This window comes from Aythya fuligula, chromosome 2, assembly GCF_009819795.1.
Source record: "Aythya fuligula isolate bAytFul2 chromosome 2, bAytFul2.pri, whole genome shotgun sequence".
Classification (NCBI taxonomy): Eukaryota; Metazoa; Chordata; class Aves; order Anseriformes; family Anatidae; genus Aythya; species Aythya fuligula.
The window spans coordinates 8,976,001-8,994,785 of NC_045560.1; the positions used below are offsets into that span (position 1 = coordinate 8,976,001).

The 18,785-nt window shown below is 49.0% G+C and overlaps 1 protein-coding gene across 1 annotated transcript; it reads right to left on the bottom strand.

Annotated features, from left to right (window-relative positions):
- Window positions 1-3,488: 3,488 nt before the first annotated feature.
- SHH (sonic hedgehog signaling molecule) lies at window positions 3,489-13,082 on the bottom strand. The gene is made up of 3 exons (XM_032182668.1): window positions 12,547-13,082; window positions 7,671-7,932; window positions 3,489-4,237 (listed from the first exon to the last, which is right to left on the bottom strand). Exons 1-3 carry the CDS (start codon window positions 12,853-12,855, stop codon window positions 3,531-3,533), a joined length of 1,278 nt encoding a protein of 425 aa, XP_032038559.1. The 5' UTR covers window positions 12,856-13,082; the 3' UTR covers window positions 3,489-3,530.
- Between the last annotated feature and the right edge of the window lie 5,703 nt (window positions 13,083-18,785).

Here is an 18,785-nt window from a genome sequence, read left to right on the forward strand (position 1 = left end):
GAGCACAGCGCTGCGTTTCGTTACTTGTTGCAACGGGTTGATCCTGGCATACGGCGGCATCCAAGCTGCTCTCACACTGCAAAGCTCTGCCTTTCGGTGGAGATTAAATGTGGTGGGATCTGATATCTTCTCTACTGGGGCATGTACCCTACCCTGACATGGGCTCTGCTCTGGCAGGTCTTTTTCACCTCGGTTGGACTGCATTCTGCCACTGACATTCAATCCCTGAATGCTTCCACTGCACAACCCCTGGAGGAGGTAGGCTTCCACATTGCCATTTTCTGAGAGCAAAGGCCTTACAAAATGATGGCCGCTGTTCAGAGATAGGGGTCAGAGAGCTGAGAAGCCCTGACACTGCCATAGGAAGGACAAACTCTTAAAAAAGCAGAGACTTATTTGTTCCATGTCCGTATTTTTACATCTGTGCTTGCAGCCCCCAACACACCAGCAGCCCCTGAAGACCCAGAAGTGGCAGAGTCCCAGCCCTGGTACCTGCAGTGCACAGTCCCCATGCCAGTGAGAGGTGACACCACTGCCACCACTGTGGTGGTGACCCAGGGACGGCTGGAGCACTGCAGAAGATGGCATTTACTGAGACGGAGTAGCTGATTGCAGCTGCAGTCTGCAGTCAGAGAGTCTTCAGGCTCCCAAATCACTTCTCACTTGCAAGCACTCCTGCCCAAGGGACAAATCCAGCTCCCTCTAAAGTTGGAGAAGAGGTTCCTCTGACCTTCAGCAGGAGCTGCGTCCCAGTGCAGAGCTTCTGTACCCTGCCTGAGGCCACAGCTCTGCTCTCATCCCAGCAGTCCACATCCTGGCACAGCACTGCTGTGCTGTGAGCATCACCAGCATGCACACCGACGTCTGGCCACCACCAAGAACCATCCCAGATGCTCCAATGGAGGATGTGGCCCTCAGCTGGAGGCTGCCAGGAACAAGAGAGACCACCTCTTTTCATCCATCTGTTGGAGGCTGCATGCACGTCCAGGCTTGGCTACCACCTCCCTTCACTGCTCCAGAAACTCCCAGGCTTTGAGCACAGAAGAGCACACTGCTCCTCCACGCATCATCCCAGGAGGACATCTGGACACCACGGAGCTGCCTTCCATCCTTTTGGAGGACACGGCCACGTCTCTGGAGCACAGTGCTGCCTGAAGGGTGAACATCCTAAACCGGTCAAGTAATGGAAACTGAAGAAATGGTGAGAAGACATTCAAGGAAAGCTCCCTTCCAGCATGGTCTTGTCTCAGATGCACACACAAAATGTTTTGCAAAATTTTTCAAGGGATCCTGAAAAGCCTCCATGGAGGAGAGAGGGTCACACACAGTGCAGCAGAACCTCACTGATCAGCACCCCCAAACTGAGCTCCTGGGGGGCTTGGAGCTGTGCTCCAGTGGGAGGGCACAGGGGTGGCCTCCTCGCCCTCCTTCTAAAATATGTCTCCAATGCATTCGCTAATCCATGGCTGAGGGTCGACAGGGGTGCATTACGGCTAAGGCATGGCTCTCAGTATAAAAGAGCAATTTTTATTCCTTTTTTTTTTTTTTTTTAATTTTATTTGACCAAGGATATTTTGATCTTCTCCTGGTGGCCCCAAGCCCTGCATCTTTACTCAGGCAAGGTGGCCACTGAAATCCGGTGGCCAGATCCTTCTTTCAGCTTCAGCAACACGAATTCCAGTTAATTCACCAAAACCAGTGCCAGCTCCCCAGGTAGGCATCTTCAGGGGATGCAAATTAAAGCTAATCAAACCCACGGAGGTGCTGCAATGTGAATACAGCTGCCTGCCTTCAGGTTAGTTTGCTTCAAAGGGTTTAGCGCCCTTGGAAATCCATCAAGAGATGCCCACAGCATCCAGATCAGACCGGGAGGAGGATGAGGACCCAGCACTGAAACTGGAAGAGGGGCAGCATTGCCTGAGCAAGGACGGGGAGACTGGGTGCTGGTGAGGGAAAAGGGAAAAATCTGCCCAGTTGTTAGTGCGAATGAGTGAGGTTCTACTGTTAGTACAACAGGTTCCAGGTTACGAGCCGATGTGATGGATCTCTTTCCTTATTCAATGTACCAAAATTAAAAGTTATAAGCAATATATCTAAACAAAATAATGGGCACTCCTGTAGGCATTATGTTTCCAAAACCAATAAGCCAAAAAAAAAAAAAAAAAAAAGGAAAGAAAAGAAAAGAAAAAAAAAAAAGGAAAGAAAAAATTTAAAAAAAATAAAAAAATGGGATGCACCAGGAACTCTTAGTTATTATATACTAACCAGACTGTGCATGGCACATTTTATTTCTATAAAACTATTAAAACTATTACAAAATATTCAAAAATACATTTTAGTAAATTTACAGCAGTTATTTCTCAATTTATTAATGCAAAACATCCTTTTCTCCCCTCTGTACAAACTACCGTCTCCATCGTCACAGAATTGCCGCCATGTGCGCTTTTAAAAAATATTATTTTCTAATAAACTTTTCTTGAAGTTAAAAATAACAAAGTTTCTTACGGTTTTTGCAAATAAAAAGTTTGTGTAACAGTCTTGACTTCCATGAACGTGGCCAAATGGTGTTTTTTTTACAAAGCAAAATATTTAAGAGACATGGAAAACAATACAGGAAATGACGTTACATTTGAAACTATTTAAATTAAAATAATATATTCTCATATTTTACACTATTTCAAAAAAATGAAATGTGATTCAGTTAAGTATTGATCTCTCAAAAAAATCTAATTTACAATTCTGTGTATAAAAATATAATTTACGGACCCCCATGAAGTTTTTCTCTTTTTTTTTTTTCTTTTTTTTTTTTTCTTTTTGTTTTTGCTTGCTTGTTACTCTAGACTCACTGAAATGAAGGAGCAATGTAATGGAGAGATGGGAAAGTACAGAATTTTGCTTTCTGAAAGTCAGGACACACATGACATGTAGAAAAATAGACTCTGCGCAGTTTTGCTCGGCCTCACAAAATAATTTTTTTCCCCTGTGAGTACAGTTCACATGATAATAAATTATCAAAGAAACTATTTAAGGCTCTTGAAGGTCCGGTTCATATCATTTAAAACATCTATTCAACATACCAAAGAAATAAATATCCAGGAGAGGAAGAAAAAAACAACAACAACAACAACAAAACAATGAACAAAACAAAAACAACAACAAAAAAACACAAATAAAAATATATATATATTTATAAACTAAACGGAACAGAACTTCCCGGGGTCTTTGTTTCCCTTAAAGTCTACTTTGGACTGTCCTACTTTATTATTATTATTTTATTATTATTATTTTTAAGTCTTAATCCGTGCTCTTTTTTAAAAATATGCATTTTTTTCCTTTTTTTTTTTTTTTTTTTTCCATTTCGTTTGGGTTATTTCCTTTTTTTTTTTCTTCTTCTTCCTTTTTTTTTCTTCTTTTTTTTTTTTTTTTTTTTTTTCCTCCTTCCCCTCCCGCCCTCCCCCAACCAAAACACCCCACCCCATTTTCTCTCTCTTCCTTCCTCCCGCTCCGTCTCTGTCCCTCTCCGGCCGCTCTCAGCTGGCCGGCGCCACCATGCCCAGCGGGTGCAGTGCGTCGCCATCCAGCACCCAGCTGCCGATGCGGTAGAGGAGCCGCGAGTACCAGTGCACGCCGGTGGTGGTGGTGGCGGTGACGGGGGTGTCGCCGCCGGGGCAGATGGCGGCCAGCAGCCCCTGGAGCAAGCGGAAAGGCGCGAAGGCCCAGTGGGCCCAGCCGTGCTCCTCGATGACGGCGTAGCAGGATGCCAGCACCCGGTTGATGAGGATGGTGCCCTGGGCGGTGAGCGGGGCGTAAGCCCCCGACGCCTCCTCCTTCAGCGTGACGCGGTGCACAGCCGCCGGCAGCAGCTGCCGCCCGCCCTCGCCCAGCACGTAGACGCGCTGGCCCGGCCTCACACGGCTGGCATAGAGGGCATGGCCTCTGGCAGGCCCCAAAATCTGCGACTGGTTGTGCTGGGGGGCCACGAAGAGCAGATGGGCTGCCGTCAGCAGCAGCCGGGCCCGTGGCTGCCGCGTCTCGATGACGTAGAAGATCTTGCGGGAGCCATCCTCGCGGTCGAGGAAGGCGAGGAAGTCGCTGTAGAGCAGCCGGCCATCAGCGTCGGCCGCCAGCACACGGTCCCCGGGGCTCAGGTCCTTCACCAGCTTGGTGCCGCCGTGCTCCAGGTGCACCGTGGCCGAGCCAGGGAAGCAGCCCCCGGATTTGGCCGCCACCGAGTTTTCTGCACAAGGAGAGAGGCACAGCGGGGTTAGAGTGGGCACGGGTCCCACCCATGGGTCCCACCCATGGGTTCCACCCACCCCAAACATCTCCAGAACCTCAGCCAGCCCCAGAAGTCCCCTTCCACCAGCACAATGCTATGGCTGTCCGGGTGGGCCTCCCTTTGGAGCCCGTCAGTCGCGTTCGCCTCCTTGGGCAAACTGGCCCAAACACCTTGGCTGAAAAAGCTGTTCCGGAATAAATATTGTTCCAGGAGGAGCTTTTCACGTGGGTGCTGTTTGCCCTGCACCTGACAGCTGCTGCCAGGTAACACATGGGCCTGCAAAGCGGAGCGGCTCTGCTGGAAGGAGGTCGCTCCTCCTCCAGGGGGCTGTTCCCCATGCTCAGTGCCCTCAGGGAGCTCATACTAAACAGCCCATCTCCTAGGCAGAGAACACCACGGGGCAGGAAGGTGGCTTGGACTGGTTTGTGCTTTATTCCCATGGAAAGCAGCAGGGAGAGACCCCCCAGATTTGCTGAACCCTCCTCCTATGGCCGGCACACCTCATCGTTCTGCCACTAGACCACACTGCCCCAGCTCTCTCTGCCTTCCCCCTCAGCACAGCAGTTTTTGGGGTCCACACTCCATCCCTGGTAACACCCCTGCCCTGCAGTCCCCAAGACTTCAGTTCACTCCTCTCCCCAAACAGAAGCCTCTCCCTCACCTTCCCACCCCACCAAAAGCAAGGTCCTGTCCTGGAGCATTGGTTCCAGGGCATCCCCATGCCTACGCCCAACACAAGCACCTCCTTCACGTACTCAGTTGTTGCTGGAACTGCTCAGAGGTAGAATTTTGACACTACTAGTTTTAGTTTTGACACTAAATGTCATAGCCACCACTGCTGATTTTGAGCGTTAGCAGGAGATATAACTGTAGGTTTAAACAAATCAGAAATAGTGACAAGGGTTTAAAGTGTCTCCCGCAAATTCCCTTATGAAAGTTTAGCTTTGTGTGGTATGGTTGGAAAGGACCATTCCCATTTTCCGGACTTAGCCTAGGGACTGAGGGGTCTCATTTTCTCTACATTGGGCTGTAGTCCATGGTATGTCACTGCAGCAAGTGCCTTTGCTACAGTCATCAACATTCCTGATCCTTCCCTTGCCTTCCCTTGGTTTCTCCCAGTTACTCACTACGCCAGTTCAGAGTCCTGGTAATTTATCTCCTAAAGGCAGTCAGATTTTATATTTTGCCTCTGTGGCTGGTGCTGAAGCTATTATGATTTAAATAAACACTTGGAGTGTCTCCTAATGACTTTCTCAGGAAGGACAGGAAGGGCGAAAATTAGAATGTTATTGATTTGCTAACGACTTTATCACTTCTCCTTCAGAAATGAAGCAGCGAGATCTCCAAGGCCTCTTCAGGGAGGACATGGCAACAAACAAGCTATGTGCTTTATGCTGAGTCCTCCACTAGCAAACTACACCTTCGTACAAGCCCGCAGCAAAGGTCTGGCTTGAGCTTTGTTTGCATATTCAGGGACTTGATGAATAGATCTAGTAGTGTAGCAGCTCTACAAACATGCCAGTGAATTGGCAGAGGTGTGAAAATCTGCTTCTTTGAGCAGCGCTTGTTTGGGTTCTCTAATTAAAATCCAATAAAGGATCAGCATTGTCATTCTGATTCATGTAATAAATGCAGACACTCTTGGAAGAGAGGACACTTCCATTTTTTTCCCAGCTTCTTCCCCCCCTTTTCTCCCCCTCCCTATTTGTTCAGGTGCAGAAACCCTATGTGCCAATTCACACACATACTCTCCAAAAAACCCAGGACCTTCCAAGCACTATTTGCACAGCAGAGCCACTTTTCCAAGGCACTCAAGATGTGTATTTGAATTTTAAATGTAGAAGCTTGCTCTAAATACTTGCTGTAGCGCATTATCAATGTCCTTTTTACCACCCCTGCCTCTCCCTCCTCTGTCCTGGTGACAATAATTCAGGCCTTGGGGGAACTCTTCTTTGCATTCCAGTCTCCGGGATCATACTTTTTGCAAACAGAGATCTAGATAAAGAATCTTCCTGCCTGCCATTATGGGGGTTTAATCTTCTCATAAGATGCTCTGTCATGAAACGAGGTTTCCACAGTGTGAAACCAGACCAAGCGGGTGGAATTCAAGCCTGCTCCCTCGCAACCCGCGTGGTACAGTCACACGACCCTGCCTGACACGCACTAAATGTTACCCCAAAGTCCGCGTGTGCGGAATCTCAATGAGCAGCTCGGGGTTGCTCCTCTCCTATGAAATATACATGGAGGTGGATTAGGGTGGCCGCCTGCAAGAAGGATTTTGTGCGCCACAATCAGACACCTTGAGCTATAAAGCCCATCCTCGCTATTGAAAGGGACGTTTCATACCACCACAACCCTGACAGCTTTGAGGGGACCCCTTTGGGCTAGAAAGGAGTGGGGAGATGAACAAAAGCAGTGTCAGGCTCTGGGGACAAAGCCCTTATGGGCCTGGAAAGGTCCCGCTTTGGTTTGGGCAGCTTCAGGCTGCACCGAGAGGATGAGCCCCACTTACAGACAGGTATGGTGAGGCCAGCCAGGTTTCCCTGACATGGGGGCTGCAGGTTTTAAGGTAAATGGATATATTTAGAGAAAGCCCATTATATTCATTTGCGCCCAAGTGTTTCTTGGCACTCGCAGCACTCTGTTGGGCCAGAGGATGCTGTCACAATGCGCTCCAGCTGCAGGAGGTGGCGACGGTGGCTGGCACTCACCAACCGGTTCGCCCAAATAAATAAAAGTAAATAAATAGATAAATAAAAAGGTGCCAAACTGCGCAGAGAAAATGCAACTCGGCGAGCTGGGGATTTCTTGCGAGCTGTTCCCGGGTTGAGACAGCGTGTGGCGTTGTAAGCACAGGGGAGGAAAAAAAAAAAAAAAAAAAAAAAAAAAAAGAGATGTGTTTGTATCTGCATCTGGGAATTTCCTAGCGGCTACCGGCGAAGGCAGGGGACCACGTTATGTATTTATTTTCCTGGCCGGCTCTCGCTCCGAGATTAGCGATCGCGAGGAAGGCGTGCAGCCAGCGGGGCAGCTGGAGACGGCCACCGGGTGTTTGCGCCGAACGCGCTCTTTGGATGGGGAAAGCACAAAATCCCACGGTGGGAGGAGAAGGGTGTGTGGCTGCTCGTGGGAAGGCTGGCCAAACAAACAAGCGAAAGAAAACGCTGTCAAAAAGTGCTGCAGCTGGCTGGGCTTTTTTTTTTTTTTTTTTTTTTTTCCCTTTCTTTTATACCAGGGGGGCTCGAAGGCGGGAGCAGGCAGGTGCCGGCGCTCAGCCTCCGCTCCGCACCCCCGGAGGACCTCGACGGGGAGGGCAGCACTGATGGGGACGGGGAAATGGGGGGCCTGGAGGCACAGAGAAAGGTCCGAGGGTGTCCCCCCCACCTCTTACCTGCTTTGACGGAGCAGTGGATGTGCGCCTTGGACTCGTAGTACACCCAGTCGAAGCCGGCCTCGACGGCGAGGCGGGCCAGCATGCCGTACTTGCTGCGGTCCCGATCCGACGTGGTGATGTCCACGGCGCGCCCCTCGTAGTGCAGCGACTCCTCGGAGTGGTGGCCGTCCTCGTCCCAGCCCTCGGTCACCCGCAGCTTCACCCCGGGCCACTGGTTCATCACCGAGATCGCCAGGGCGTTCAGCTTGTCCTTGCAGCGCTGCGGGGACACGGGCACACAGGGAAAGGTTGCGGGGGCACTGCTGCAGCCAAGCCCGAACCCCCCCACCCCACCTCAAAAAAAAAACCCTCTTTGCACCCCAAGGCCACATCCTGCCCTCCCTCCCTAGCCAAAATCGGCTGCAGCCCCCCCCAAAAAAGAAAAACACCGCAGGGCGGGCTGAGCATCTCCTCCCCCGCTACCAGGGAGACAGGTGAGGAAGAGGAGGGTGAGACTTGTGGGCACGGGAGGAAGAGGGGGTGAAAAGCCAGGAGCGGGGGCCGGGATGGAGCCGACCCCTCCCCGGCACCTGCCGGGGGCTCCCCCCGCCCCACGGCTGGCTCCGGGCCGTGGGTGCGTGGATTCAGAGCCACCCGCAGGGAGCAGATTCCTGCCGCCTAGTGCCCTGTCCCCTTCCCGAGAGCAAAGTTTCTGCCGAGAGCAAACTCTCGCCATCTCGAAGTCCCCCCGGAACGTCTCCCCGGGTCTTTTCAGCTTAATTCTGTGTGGAAAGGGGTCTCAGTACACGTTAACAGTCATTATGCGTTGAAGGGAGACGTGCTTTTATTTATATATATATATTATTTTTATTTTTTTCTTTCTCTCCCTTCTGCCATCACTTGGTAGAGCCCCCAAAGCAGCATGGGCTGGGAGCCTTCACCCCACTTTAACACACATCCGAGCTCACCTCGAAATACGAGCAAACCCACGGCAGAAAGAAACCAGCTCATAGAGGGAAGATGGAAAGCAAGGGAGGGCCAAGCAGCGAAGTTAGGCGAGGCAGGGATGCTACGAGGGCTGCGAGAGCCTTTGTGTGGAAGGGAAAGATTTCGGGCCCCGTGGGGAAGCACCGCAGGGTTTTTCCTTCGCCCCTTCTGAGCCGGAGCCTTTCCGGGGCTGCACCGTGCGTGGGGGACCCTCGGGGGCCGGGAGGTTTGGGGGTGGAAAAGGGTGGGGGAAGATGGGGAGGGGGAAGGGAGGGAGGTGATGCAGAGGTGGAGGGGGTGAGCTCTAAATGGGACCCTAAAAGTTAGGGGGATTCGTGTCTTGGCCAAGAGGGGGGACAGGGCAGCTCTCTGCAGGGGAAGGGGCTGGCAGCCCCAAGACACGGGAAATCAGCACCCAAAGCTCTGAAAAGCGCTCGGCTACAGGTACAACATCAGAAAAAAATATATATCACGCGTGGCCAACTCCCCCCAGCTCCTTCTCCTTTTTATTTGAGAGGAAAACAACCCACGGGTGTCCCCGGCCTGGCCCCAGCAGCTCCCCCCGGGCTCCCGCAGCCCCCCCGGCCCGCCGAGCACCACAAAGGAGGCCGGGCCCGGCCATTATTCCGGCGACACTGCTTTTAGGGACGTGACAAGGTTGCTCAACAAGAAAGTTGCCGTGTGTATATATCACGGCCATAAAAAAAAAAAGAAAAAAAAAAAAAAAAAAGCCATGCCAGCAATACGCGTCTCCCGCCGAGATACCGAGCGCAATCGCTGCTTCACTTTGGACTCTCTGGCCTGGCTCTTGACGCAAAGAGCCGGGCGTTTGGGGATTTTCAACCCAATTCCCGGCAGCAAAGCCCAACAGGACGAGGAAGTTGAGTTGGACTTTCTTTTTTTACCCCCCTTATTTTTTTTTTTACCCCCCACCCTCGCACACCTGGAGGATGGCTGGGCTCCTCCGCTGGTTTATTTAGGGGCGAAGGACCCGGAGCCGGGAGGGATAAAGAGGCAGAAAGGAGCTCCTAAAGGACTTTTCCTCCCTTTCATACAGCCTGAGCTGGATTGTCGGAGTCAAAAGCCGTGAAGCCCAGACTATTTATTAATTCATTGGGTCGTGTGCCACAAATCAAGCCCAATTCTGTTCAGCCACCGTGAAGCTCAGCAGGGCTGCCTCCACTAACGCTTTGTGTGGAGGCAAAGTTGTTCAACAAGCCCTCTCCTGCCAGCTCCTAATCTCTTCACAAATGAATTGCTTGAAGGAAACACTTAACAGGTACCTGTCAGTGTAAACAACCTGGTGGGCTTCCTAAATGCCAAGTTGATCTCTAAATTCCTCACATCACGCACCGGTTGTGTGCCTGCATTACGCGAGATTGCGAGTTTATTTCATACAAATTCCAGCTTTATCATACTGCCCCGGCCTCCTTATCTCTTGGCCGGATCCAGCCAATGGCTGGGGTGGGGGGGAGGAAGGGGGAGCCTTCAGCAAACTGCTGTTGTCACCTGCAAAGTTGAGAACCTGACTTCCCAAGCTCTGTTTGCGTTTTTTTTTTTTTCCTTCCCTCCCCACCACCCCCCCTCCTCCGGAGTTAATATTAACCAGCGGCTAATGCATTCGGCAGCTATTCTCCAAGTTTAACGATTCTATTCGGGGAAGATCTCTCCATGCTTGAAGGGCTGGCCAAGCGGGCGGTGCAGGGCTGGGGTTTAACGAGAGGGAAAGGGGACACGGCACCTCGGGGGCTGTCCCCAGACCCCTCCCCCGTCCCTGCCAGCACCGTCTTGGGGACCCGGGGCCCGGCTGCGCCTCCGACCCTTCCGGGGTACCCCCATCCCTTCTCCCCCCCTCCAGCCTCACCTCCCCAGCCCGCCTCCCCCTTTGTGTCTAAGGCACGGGCACTGAAGGAAAAAAAAAAAAAAAAAAAAAGTATTTGTTTTCGTTTCGTTCGTCTGAGGGAAGTTGACAGAAGGTCAGGAGTTCAGCCGCTGCCAGCTAATGCAGCCGAGAGCGGCCAGCCGCGGAGCCGGGGAGAGCCGCGGGGCCGGGGTCAGCCCTGCTGCCCACCCCCCCCCCCCCGGCCCTATAACCCACCTTCCCGGCCCTATAGCCCACCTTCGCGGCCCTATAGCCCACTTTCCCGGCCCTACAGCCCCTACCCGGCTCCGCCACCCGCACACACGAACCGGCGCGGCCGCGCAGGGATGCGCCGTGCCCCGGCGGGCGCCCGACTCCCGCGGAGCCTCCCTGCGGAGGGAAGGGGGAAAAGCCGAGGCGGCGCGATCGATGGGCGAGAGGAGTTCAGTGGAGCTGAAAATGCGGGAGATGCGCCCGCACGGCTCGCACAGGGGGGCGGAGGAGCGCGCAGCGGGGCGCGCAGCGCCGGGGAGGGGATGCTCCGCGCAGCGCCATGCGCGCAGCGAGCACCGGGATCCGCGCGGAGAGCACCGAGAGCCGAGCAGCGAGCACCGAGAGCCGTGCTCCCAGTTCCCAGCAGAGCACCCCGAGCCCTCAGCACCGCGCACCCCGAGCCCCCAGCACCGCGCACCCGGCTCCGCGCTCCTCCGCAGCCGCGCAGCGCAGCGCAGCGGGGCGGGCGGTGGCGCCGTGGCCGAGGCGCGCCGCCGCGCTCCCGGGGACCGGCCGATTTAAGGTGGTCGGCACGAGATGGTGCCCAGCGCCGCCGGTCCCTCGCCCCCCGGAGAGCCGGCAAACGTGCGGAAAATCAGGCCCGAGGAGCGGGGAGAGTTTGGGAAATTCCCCCCCCCCCCAGACCCCCCCGCCCCGGCACACACACACACACGCACACCCCCTCGCCGTCCACTCCCCGCCTAGTCCTTCCAGGCGAGTCCTGTTCCAGCGCTGAAGGTGGGGCTTAAATGTATTAATATTAAAAAAGCGCTGTTGACCTATATTTGGAGGAAACCCATTTCCAGTGCCTAGATTGCATGTAGTTTCAGAAACTCCGGGATTGGCAGAGCAATTGACTTCACCGAGCTCTCTGGTGAGCATGAATAATAATTATGAGGTGACTCTTTGAGAGGTTTTCTCTCTTTCTCTCTCTCTTTTTGCATAAAATGGTTCCGCAATCTGATTCCACCCGAGATCCAATATTTACCCAGTTGTAAACCTTGTGCCATCAGATTTTTTAAAACAGAAGGTGATGCAATGCTGATAAGTTGCAAGTCCCTCCCCTATGGAAGTACCAGAGCATTGGCGGCGAGCATCCTTAAAGAAATATCAATATATTTACGCTCTGATGGGCACAATTGCAAATGATGGTATTGCAATACGAGCTATATAATACGGAATCAGGAGAGGAATGGTCGATCCGGCTTCAGCTGCCTTTTGTGAGTGCACGACTGCATGCCTACTAAATTTAGAATACGCTCGCGAGGAAGAAAAAAAAAAAAGAAGAAGAAGAAGGATAAAATGAAATGAAAGAAAAAAAAAAAGAAATAAATCAAATAAAAAGATCAAGTCAGCAGGCGCACCAACCGAGGACTACGCTTGTAATAATGAGTGAGTGGCCTGGCGGTCACTATACACTTGGGGTCCTCTGAGCTGTATGCAATTCGTTTGATCAAAGTGCATCCTTGGGGACAAATGCAAACAGCAATCGCTAAACCAAGTTACAGGGAACGCCATGGCACGGTAATGACTGTAAGTATCACACAGATCCCCCACCAAATATATCTAGCCAGCTCCAGCTCCAGCCCCTGCTAACTTGTCCTGGATAGATGGGGTTTACATTCAATGGGGGAAACTAGCCGAGTTTGGAGGGGCGGGGGGAGGAGGGGGAGAGGGAAAGGGGGGGCTTTCAAAAATACTAAGACAGATGCGTCCTTTAGGATTGCTCAGAGAGGTTAACAAACACAAATACAGGTATCTCTGTGGCTCTACCTGAGTCATCAGTCTGTCAGCTCCCGTGTTCTCTTCATCCTTAAAAATAATGTCAGGGTTGTAATTTGGGGTTAGTTCTTTAAATCTCTCGGAGTTTCTTGTGATCTTCCCTTCATATCTTCCACTGGCCCCTAGGGTCTTCTCTGCCACATTGGGAATAAACTGCTTATAGGCTAAAGGGGTCAGCTTTTTGGGGTGTCTCCTTTTTCCAATGCCCCTGCCTGGTCCACAAGTCAGCCCAGAGGAGACTAAAAGAGCGCAGATGAAGCCCACCAAGAGAATTCTTGTCAACAGCAGCATTTCGTCCATTGAATCCAATTACTTCAAAGCTCTCTGTGCCTATCCCTGGCTGTCTCTCTAGAGCTCTCTCTCCTCCTATGTCCTTGTCTGCTTTCTGAATCGTATACTATCCACCGATCCCTAGCAAGACAGGTGCTGGAATGGCAGGCTTTAGGTCGCTGATAACGGAACACATCGGAGTTTGGTCGGGAGACAGCAAGCGAGAGACAAAAAGGGTCTGATTTTAATGGTAGCAAAGCAAGACGCTTGTGAGAGGAGTCTGCCTTTAGTTCTATATTATAGCTGCCAGGGCCGAGAGCTGATTGGCCAAGGCGAGACAAGCTTGTCTTCTGATGTTTTAACCCTCAAAAAGGCAACAAATTCTTGAAAGATTTTTTTTTTTTTCCTTTTACCTGAAGGGCTTGGAGCTGAAAGGGGTGGAGATTGCGCTTTCTTGGGATAACATCAATTACACGCTGTTTTTTTTTTTTTTCTTAAAAAAAAAAAAAAAAACTTTCTTGGCAGAATGGTACATTTGTCAGCAAGAGGAACAGATGCCTCTGTGAAATAAAAAAATAATAAAGAAATAAATAAGATTAGCGAGCTGCCTCGGTGCAAGGCAAGTTTCTAAGGGCAGTTGCAGGGAAATAAAATGCCGAATTATCGGGGAACAGTGCAAATAGAAACGTACTGGGGAACTAATAAAGCCCAGGGGAGGCATAATGCCATTTAGGGGTGATCCCACCTAAGTGGCTTTGTAACAGGTTTCTGCCCCCTGCAAAGAGACGTTGCTCTCCCTCATAAAGCCACGCATTTTTAAAACACACTCCCCTTTTAGCTGATAAATGGCTACTTTGGGGGGAGAAACAAGCCAGTCTGATAGGAGACGGCAGCTTTGTGAAGTTGGCGTGTCTGACTTTGTATTCCACAACTGCAAAGTGGAGGGACCCAAGCAGCATTTTCTTCAAAGACCAGAGCTACCACCCGGTTTAAAATAAGGTAGTACCTTGGGAAGTGCAGGAAAAGTCAGCTGATTAAAAATAGATGGTCTCCTGAGCACGCTGGGGCTGTATTCTTTGTTTCTTTGCTCGAAGTCGAAGAGGAGCGTTTTAGACTCCTACACCTCCTCGCGGGGTGTCATTAAGTTTTTAAGAAAAGCGTAGTGTTGAAAGCATCCGCAAACACAATTAACAGAGATCGATCCAAGCAAAGTGAATGGAAAGGGGATAAGTTTAATGTTAAATTAATTGTTATCTCATGCAGCGTGGCAAGTGATGTCTTTATCCCGATCTCCAAAAGCTACTAATCAGACAAAGGTGTTGAAAGACGAACAAAATTGCAGAGATGGGGCTGATAGAGCAGGTTAGACAGAAAAGCAGAGTCCCTTATGAACAAACACTTCTGTTCCTGTAAAGGGCTCATTTGCCTTTGCTCCAACATACAATTTATAGAAACTCCAAGTTTTTAAAGAGTTCTTAAAATTACCAAGATGACATGCTGAAGTAATTCAAAGTCCACTCTTTCGGAAAAAAAAATAAAAAATCTACTTTATTTAAGGAAAAAAAAAATGCAGCTCTTTGGGGCAAGCAATTATATGGGAGTTTTCCGGTCTGTGATATAGAGCTGAGTCGTAATCAACTTAAACCACGTGCAAATGGACTTTAAAATTAGTTTTTAAGAAGTACAAAAAAGTTGTATATCCGCAAACTGCAACGAGCAGGACAACACGGACTTTCAAGGGACAAAGTGATCTTTTTACGTAAACTTCAGGAAAAAGCCGAAAGAAGTGGTCTGAAACTCTCAAAGCGACTCTGACTGGTGCTCTTCCCCCTTGTGCAGCGTATTCTTTTCTTCTGTTATTTATGCTTCTTTGTAGAGCTTGAGTGAATCATTGATTTATCATTCCCAACTTTAAACTTGGTCGTTTTAACTTGGGAATGGGTAAAAGTTAGAAAGCCAGTAGCTTGTCTTCTAGGTTTTTATCAACCAGCTGAGCTGCAGAAACAAGTTGTATAACAGCTAAATACCTGCTTCATGCTATTAAAAAAACAAACTGAAGTTTTATCTCCCCGTCTGCGTGCATGTGAGAAGACAGATACAAGGAATATATAATTTATACAAAAGAGGGTATGTTCTTTTGATGTGGTTGCTTAAACAGCATGACTTGATATAACAGTTGATTAAACAGTGCCAAGGAATAAAAGCTACTCCTAATGGTGTGGGATCCTGCAAATCTTTTATCACCCCTCTTACCTTGTCCCCCTCCCCAAGGAAAGATGATCGATATGCCGGCCGCTGGAAAGGGAGGCTTTGCAGCGAAGAAGTATTGAGAATAAGGATAAACTCCCTCATTATCAGATTGCCATATGTACAAAGCAGTCACCCAAAGATTAACAGGGAAGGAAACGCAAAGAAGGAATTAATTAAATGCGAGCAATAAATGCACGGGGAGGGGGGGAAAGGGAGAAATCGGGAAAAGTTGGAACTGGGGGAAGCTCGAAATCACCCTCCTATCAAATTAGATGTGAAAGAAAGCAGAGCTGGGGGTGGCTCTGCTCAGTTTCAGCGCAGGCTGCGGCTGCCCGGGCCGGGAGCAGGAGCGGGGCCGGGCCCCCGGGATGCGCCCCGCTTCTCCTCCGCGCCTTCTCCCGGCTTTGACGAGCTCCCCCGCTTCTGGAGGGGGTTGTGGGGGGCTTCGCAATCGCCAAGAGACTCCCAGCATCGTGCACACAGCCCTCCGACCTGCCTCCTGCCCCTGCTGCAGGGGGATGCTGCGGGAAGCATCGCCGCACACATCCCTGCCTGCACCTTTTGGCAAGCAACGCCAAACCGGGCAACAAAACCAGCCACCAGGTCGGGCACTGATGCCTTCTTTAGAGGAATTAATGCCTCGGTTTGGATTATAAAAATCAATGCTTTGTCCTGTTGTCCCCAAAACCTGCAGGCCGCTTTTTTTGCTCTCTGAGGAGGGAGGTCAGGGCCTGTCCAGGCCCTTAGGGGGGCAGTGAGATGCTCTGCACCCCTTTCCCATGCCCTCCCACACCAAAGTCCTCACAAAGAGGCCCCCAGAGCCTCCCTGTGGCTGCCCAGGTTGATGATGTTCCTGGCTGGGTCCCTCTTGGAGGTGCCACTGGGCTGCCCCGTTGGGCCTCCAAAACCCTGTTGGGTGGTGGGGAGCCCCTTGGGTCACCTTGAACCCTGGTCCTCCTGGGTGCAGCAGGCACTGGAACCATGGGCACATCCAACCTTAATCCCATAGAGTCCTCTTTTTCTTGCTCTTGTGTGCCACAACCACATGGCCTAGCTTTCCTCACTTCCTTCTGGACTCTTCCAGTGGCTCTGCCCAACCCATCACATCTCTGAGGCTTCGCCCCTGCCCATGGGGCCATACACGGGGCCATGGGATTGTGCTGGCCTGGGGATATGTCTACTCAAGTGCCCCATGTACACTTCACGTCATTAGCCCTTGCTGCCATCCAGCAATATCTCCATTTGAGAATCTCAGTTATTATTTACTTATTTACTTATTTATTTTGAAATCTGGACTTGTCTGCTGTTCACTTTGCATTAAACCAGGGAAGGGCTCAGACCTCACAAGTGATGTTGCTCGTTGGCCAAACTTTCTGAGTTTTCTTGCACTGATGTATTTTTTTTTTTCTTGATTAATTCCAAAGTACAGGAAGTTTCCTTCAGAAAACTGGAGAGGCAGATCTTTGCAGATTTTAAATGGGTCTCAATTACTTATCACCCTTAACAGCCAGCTTTAGAGCTCACCTTTAATATATGACTTATGAAATCAACTACCACTTATGAGGGTGTTAAAGCTTCATTCTCTTAGCCTTTTTTTGCAACTGTGATGTTTCCCAAGAAATATGGCACCTGAATGCCCATCTACAGAGAAGAAAATCTGAATAACTTCAGTGAAAACAGAGGTTACGATAGAGTAAAACTGGTGTAAGTGGCAGGAGAATCAGGCAGGCTTTTCATCTTAAACTTTGTTTGTTTCTTTTATATACCCCACCCTCCTTCATAAAGATGCTAAACTAGTTTATTTAAAGGAGTTGTTCATCCCTGTTTGCCTATCCTGGTGGTATTGCAATATCTCTCTTTAAAATCAACTTAAAAATTTCACCTTAGAGTTACAGGCTAGCTGGCAACTATTCCTTTATAGTGAAAAGCAGAGCAGGTCTTATTCTTAGGAATTTCCCTCCAAAAAAAAATCCTACAAAACTTGAACCCAACAAGAACAACAACAAAACCCCAGCAAAGCCAAAACCCTGGCACCAAAGAGACAAATTAAGCTCATATTTTACCACCCATTTCAGTTTGTCAGCAAAAGTCAGGGAGTCACACAGCCGAAGCCTAGTATCTGCTCCAATACATCCCTAGTCTGGCAATAGTCTATAGGCATTTCTGCCACAGGAGAAAACATTATGAGTATACAGACAGACAAAACCCAGTTTTTCAGAATAATTGTATCTACAGACATTGACTTTGCGGTTTTTATATATATCTGCTTGTATATTAATGCATTGGCTCGAATTTGGTCAATAAAGCCTTCTAAAAAGAATATAGGCAGCATTATTCATAAGGATTATTCTATATGTTTTTTTTTTTTTTTTTTTTTTTGTGTGTGTGTGTGTGCGTATATTTTCTGTTAACCCAGTTCTTGAAGCAGAGTTTCGCACAGAATTTCTTACGCACTTGTCAGGGCAATACGTGCTGTCTAATTATACATATACAGTGAAATCCTTAGATTTCTCTTCCGGGTCTTTTCTCTTTAAGTAACTCAGCCTTTTTTTCCATACGAAAGCCCCAGTTAGGAATTATTATCGTTTCTTTTTCCCTTCCTGGTTTGTTATCCACATCACTTTTCAGCCACTTCCTTCTGGTCATGAGTGGGGGAAAACCCCAAACAGGGCATTTTAATCTATGCAGTACCGGTGGGAGGGAAGCAGCCGCTAGGGGAGCTCGACGTTGGGAGCAACCTCCGAGCATCTTCCTCACGGCTTGCACAGCTTTTTGCAGTCCCCAGCAGAGGCAGCTGGAAAGCAGGTGTTAAGTTAAAAAAAAAAAAAAAAAAAAAAAAAAAAAAAAAAAGTAATAAGCTCCAAAACTTGTTCGTTTAGTTTGTTGCCTTTTTTTTTTTTTTTTTTTTTTTTTTAATAGCACATAATTTTATAACCAAGTATTTGAAAGCCTTTTTTCTTTTTGTCCCTCTGTATACCTTGAATTGGTGTGTGTGCATATATGTGTGGGTGTGAACATAATCAAGTGCACAGGGGTGAGAAGTTGTCATGGCACATACTTCTTAAGTTCTTGGTGACCCATATAAATAAGAGATATTGAAATATAGCTTCTTAAACACCACCCATGAGTACAAGAATGTTTAATTTTTAGTCCCACTTGTTATGTTGACTTGCATTTCTTGGTCATTGGCAAGTTACTTAGATCCAATATTTGCATCATATAAACATTGCTAGGAATAAACCTTCAAAGGAAATTATCTATCTCTATATATTTGTTGTTATAAAAATTGTTAACTGGAGTATTAATGGTTAGTATGTTAATTTGGGTGTTGGCTGTATATCTGTGGAATTTATCTGGGCAACTGAGTCAATGATCATTAGAGGATGTGGGTGTATGAAGAGCCAAAATAGATTTTTTCCATGCAGATCAATACTAGCAGGTTCTTACTTGGCTGTCTTGGGGTACCACCTATTCTCTAATGTATCTCTGAGTTTGAAGAAGCTATTTATTTTATATATAGCAGGTTTGCTCTCATGGCTTTCTCTTCTGAGGATACTATCTGCTAATAAATTGTGTAAGTTTAACATAAAAAGGGAGTGTATGCTTGATATATATAATTATTGTCCACAAAGTCTAATGGAAGAAATACTTTTTTTAGTAAGACCTACATCTTAAGATATTGATTTCTGTTTAGGCGAAAAAAAAGGCTG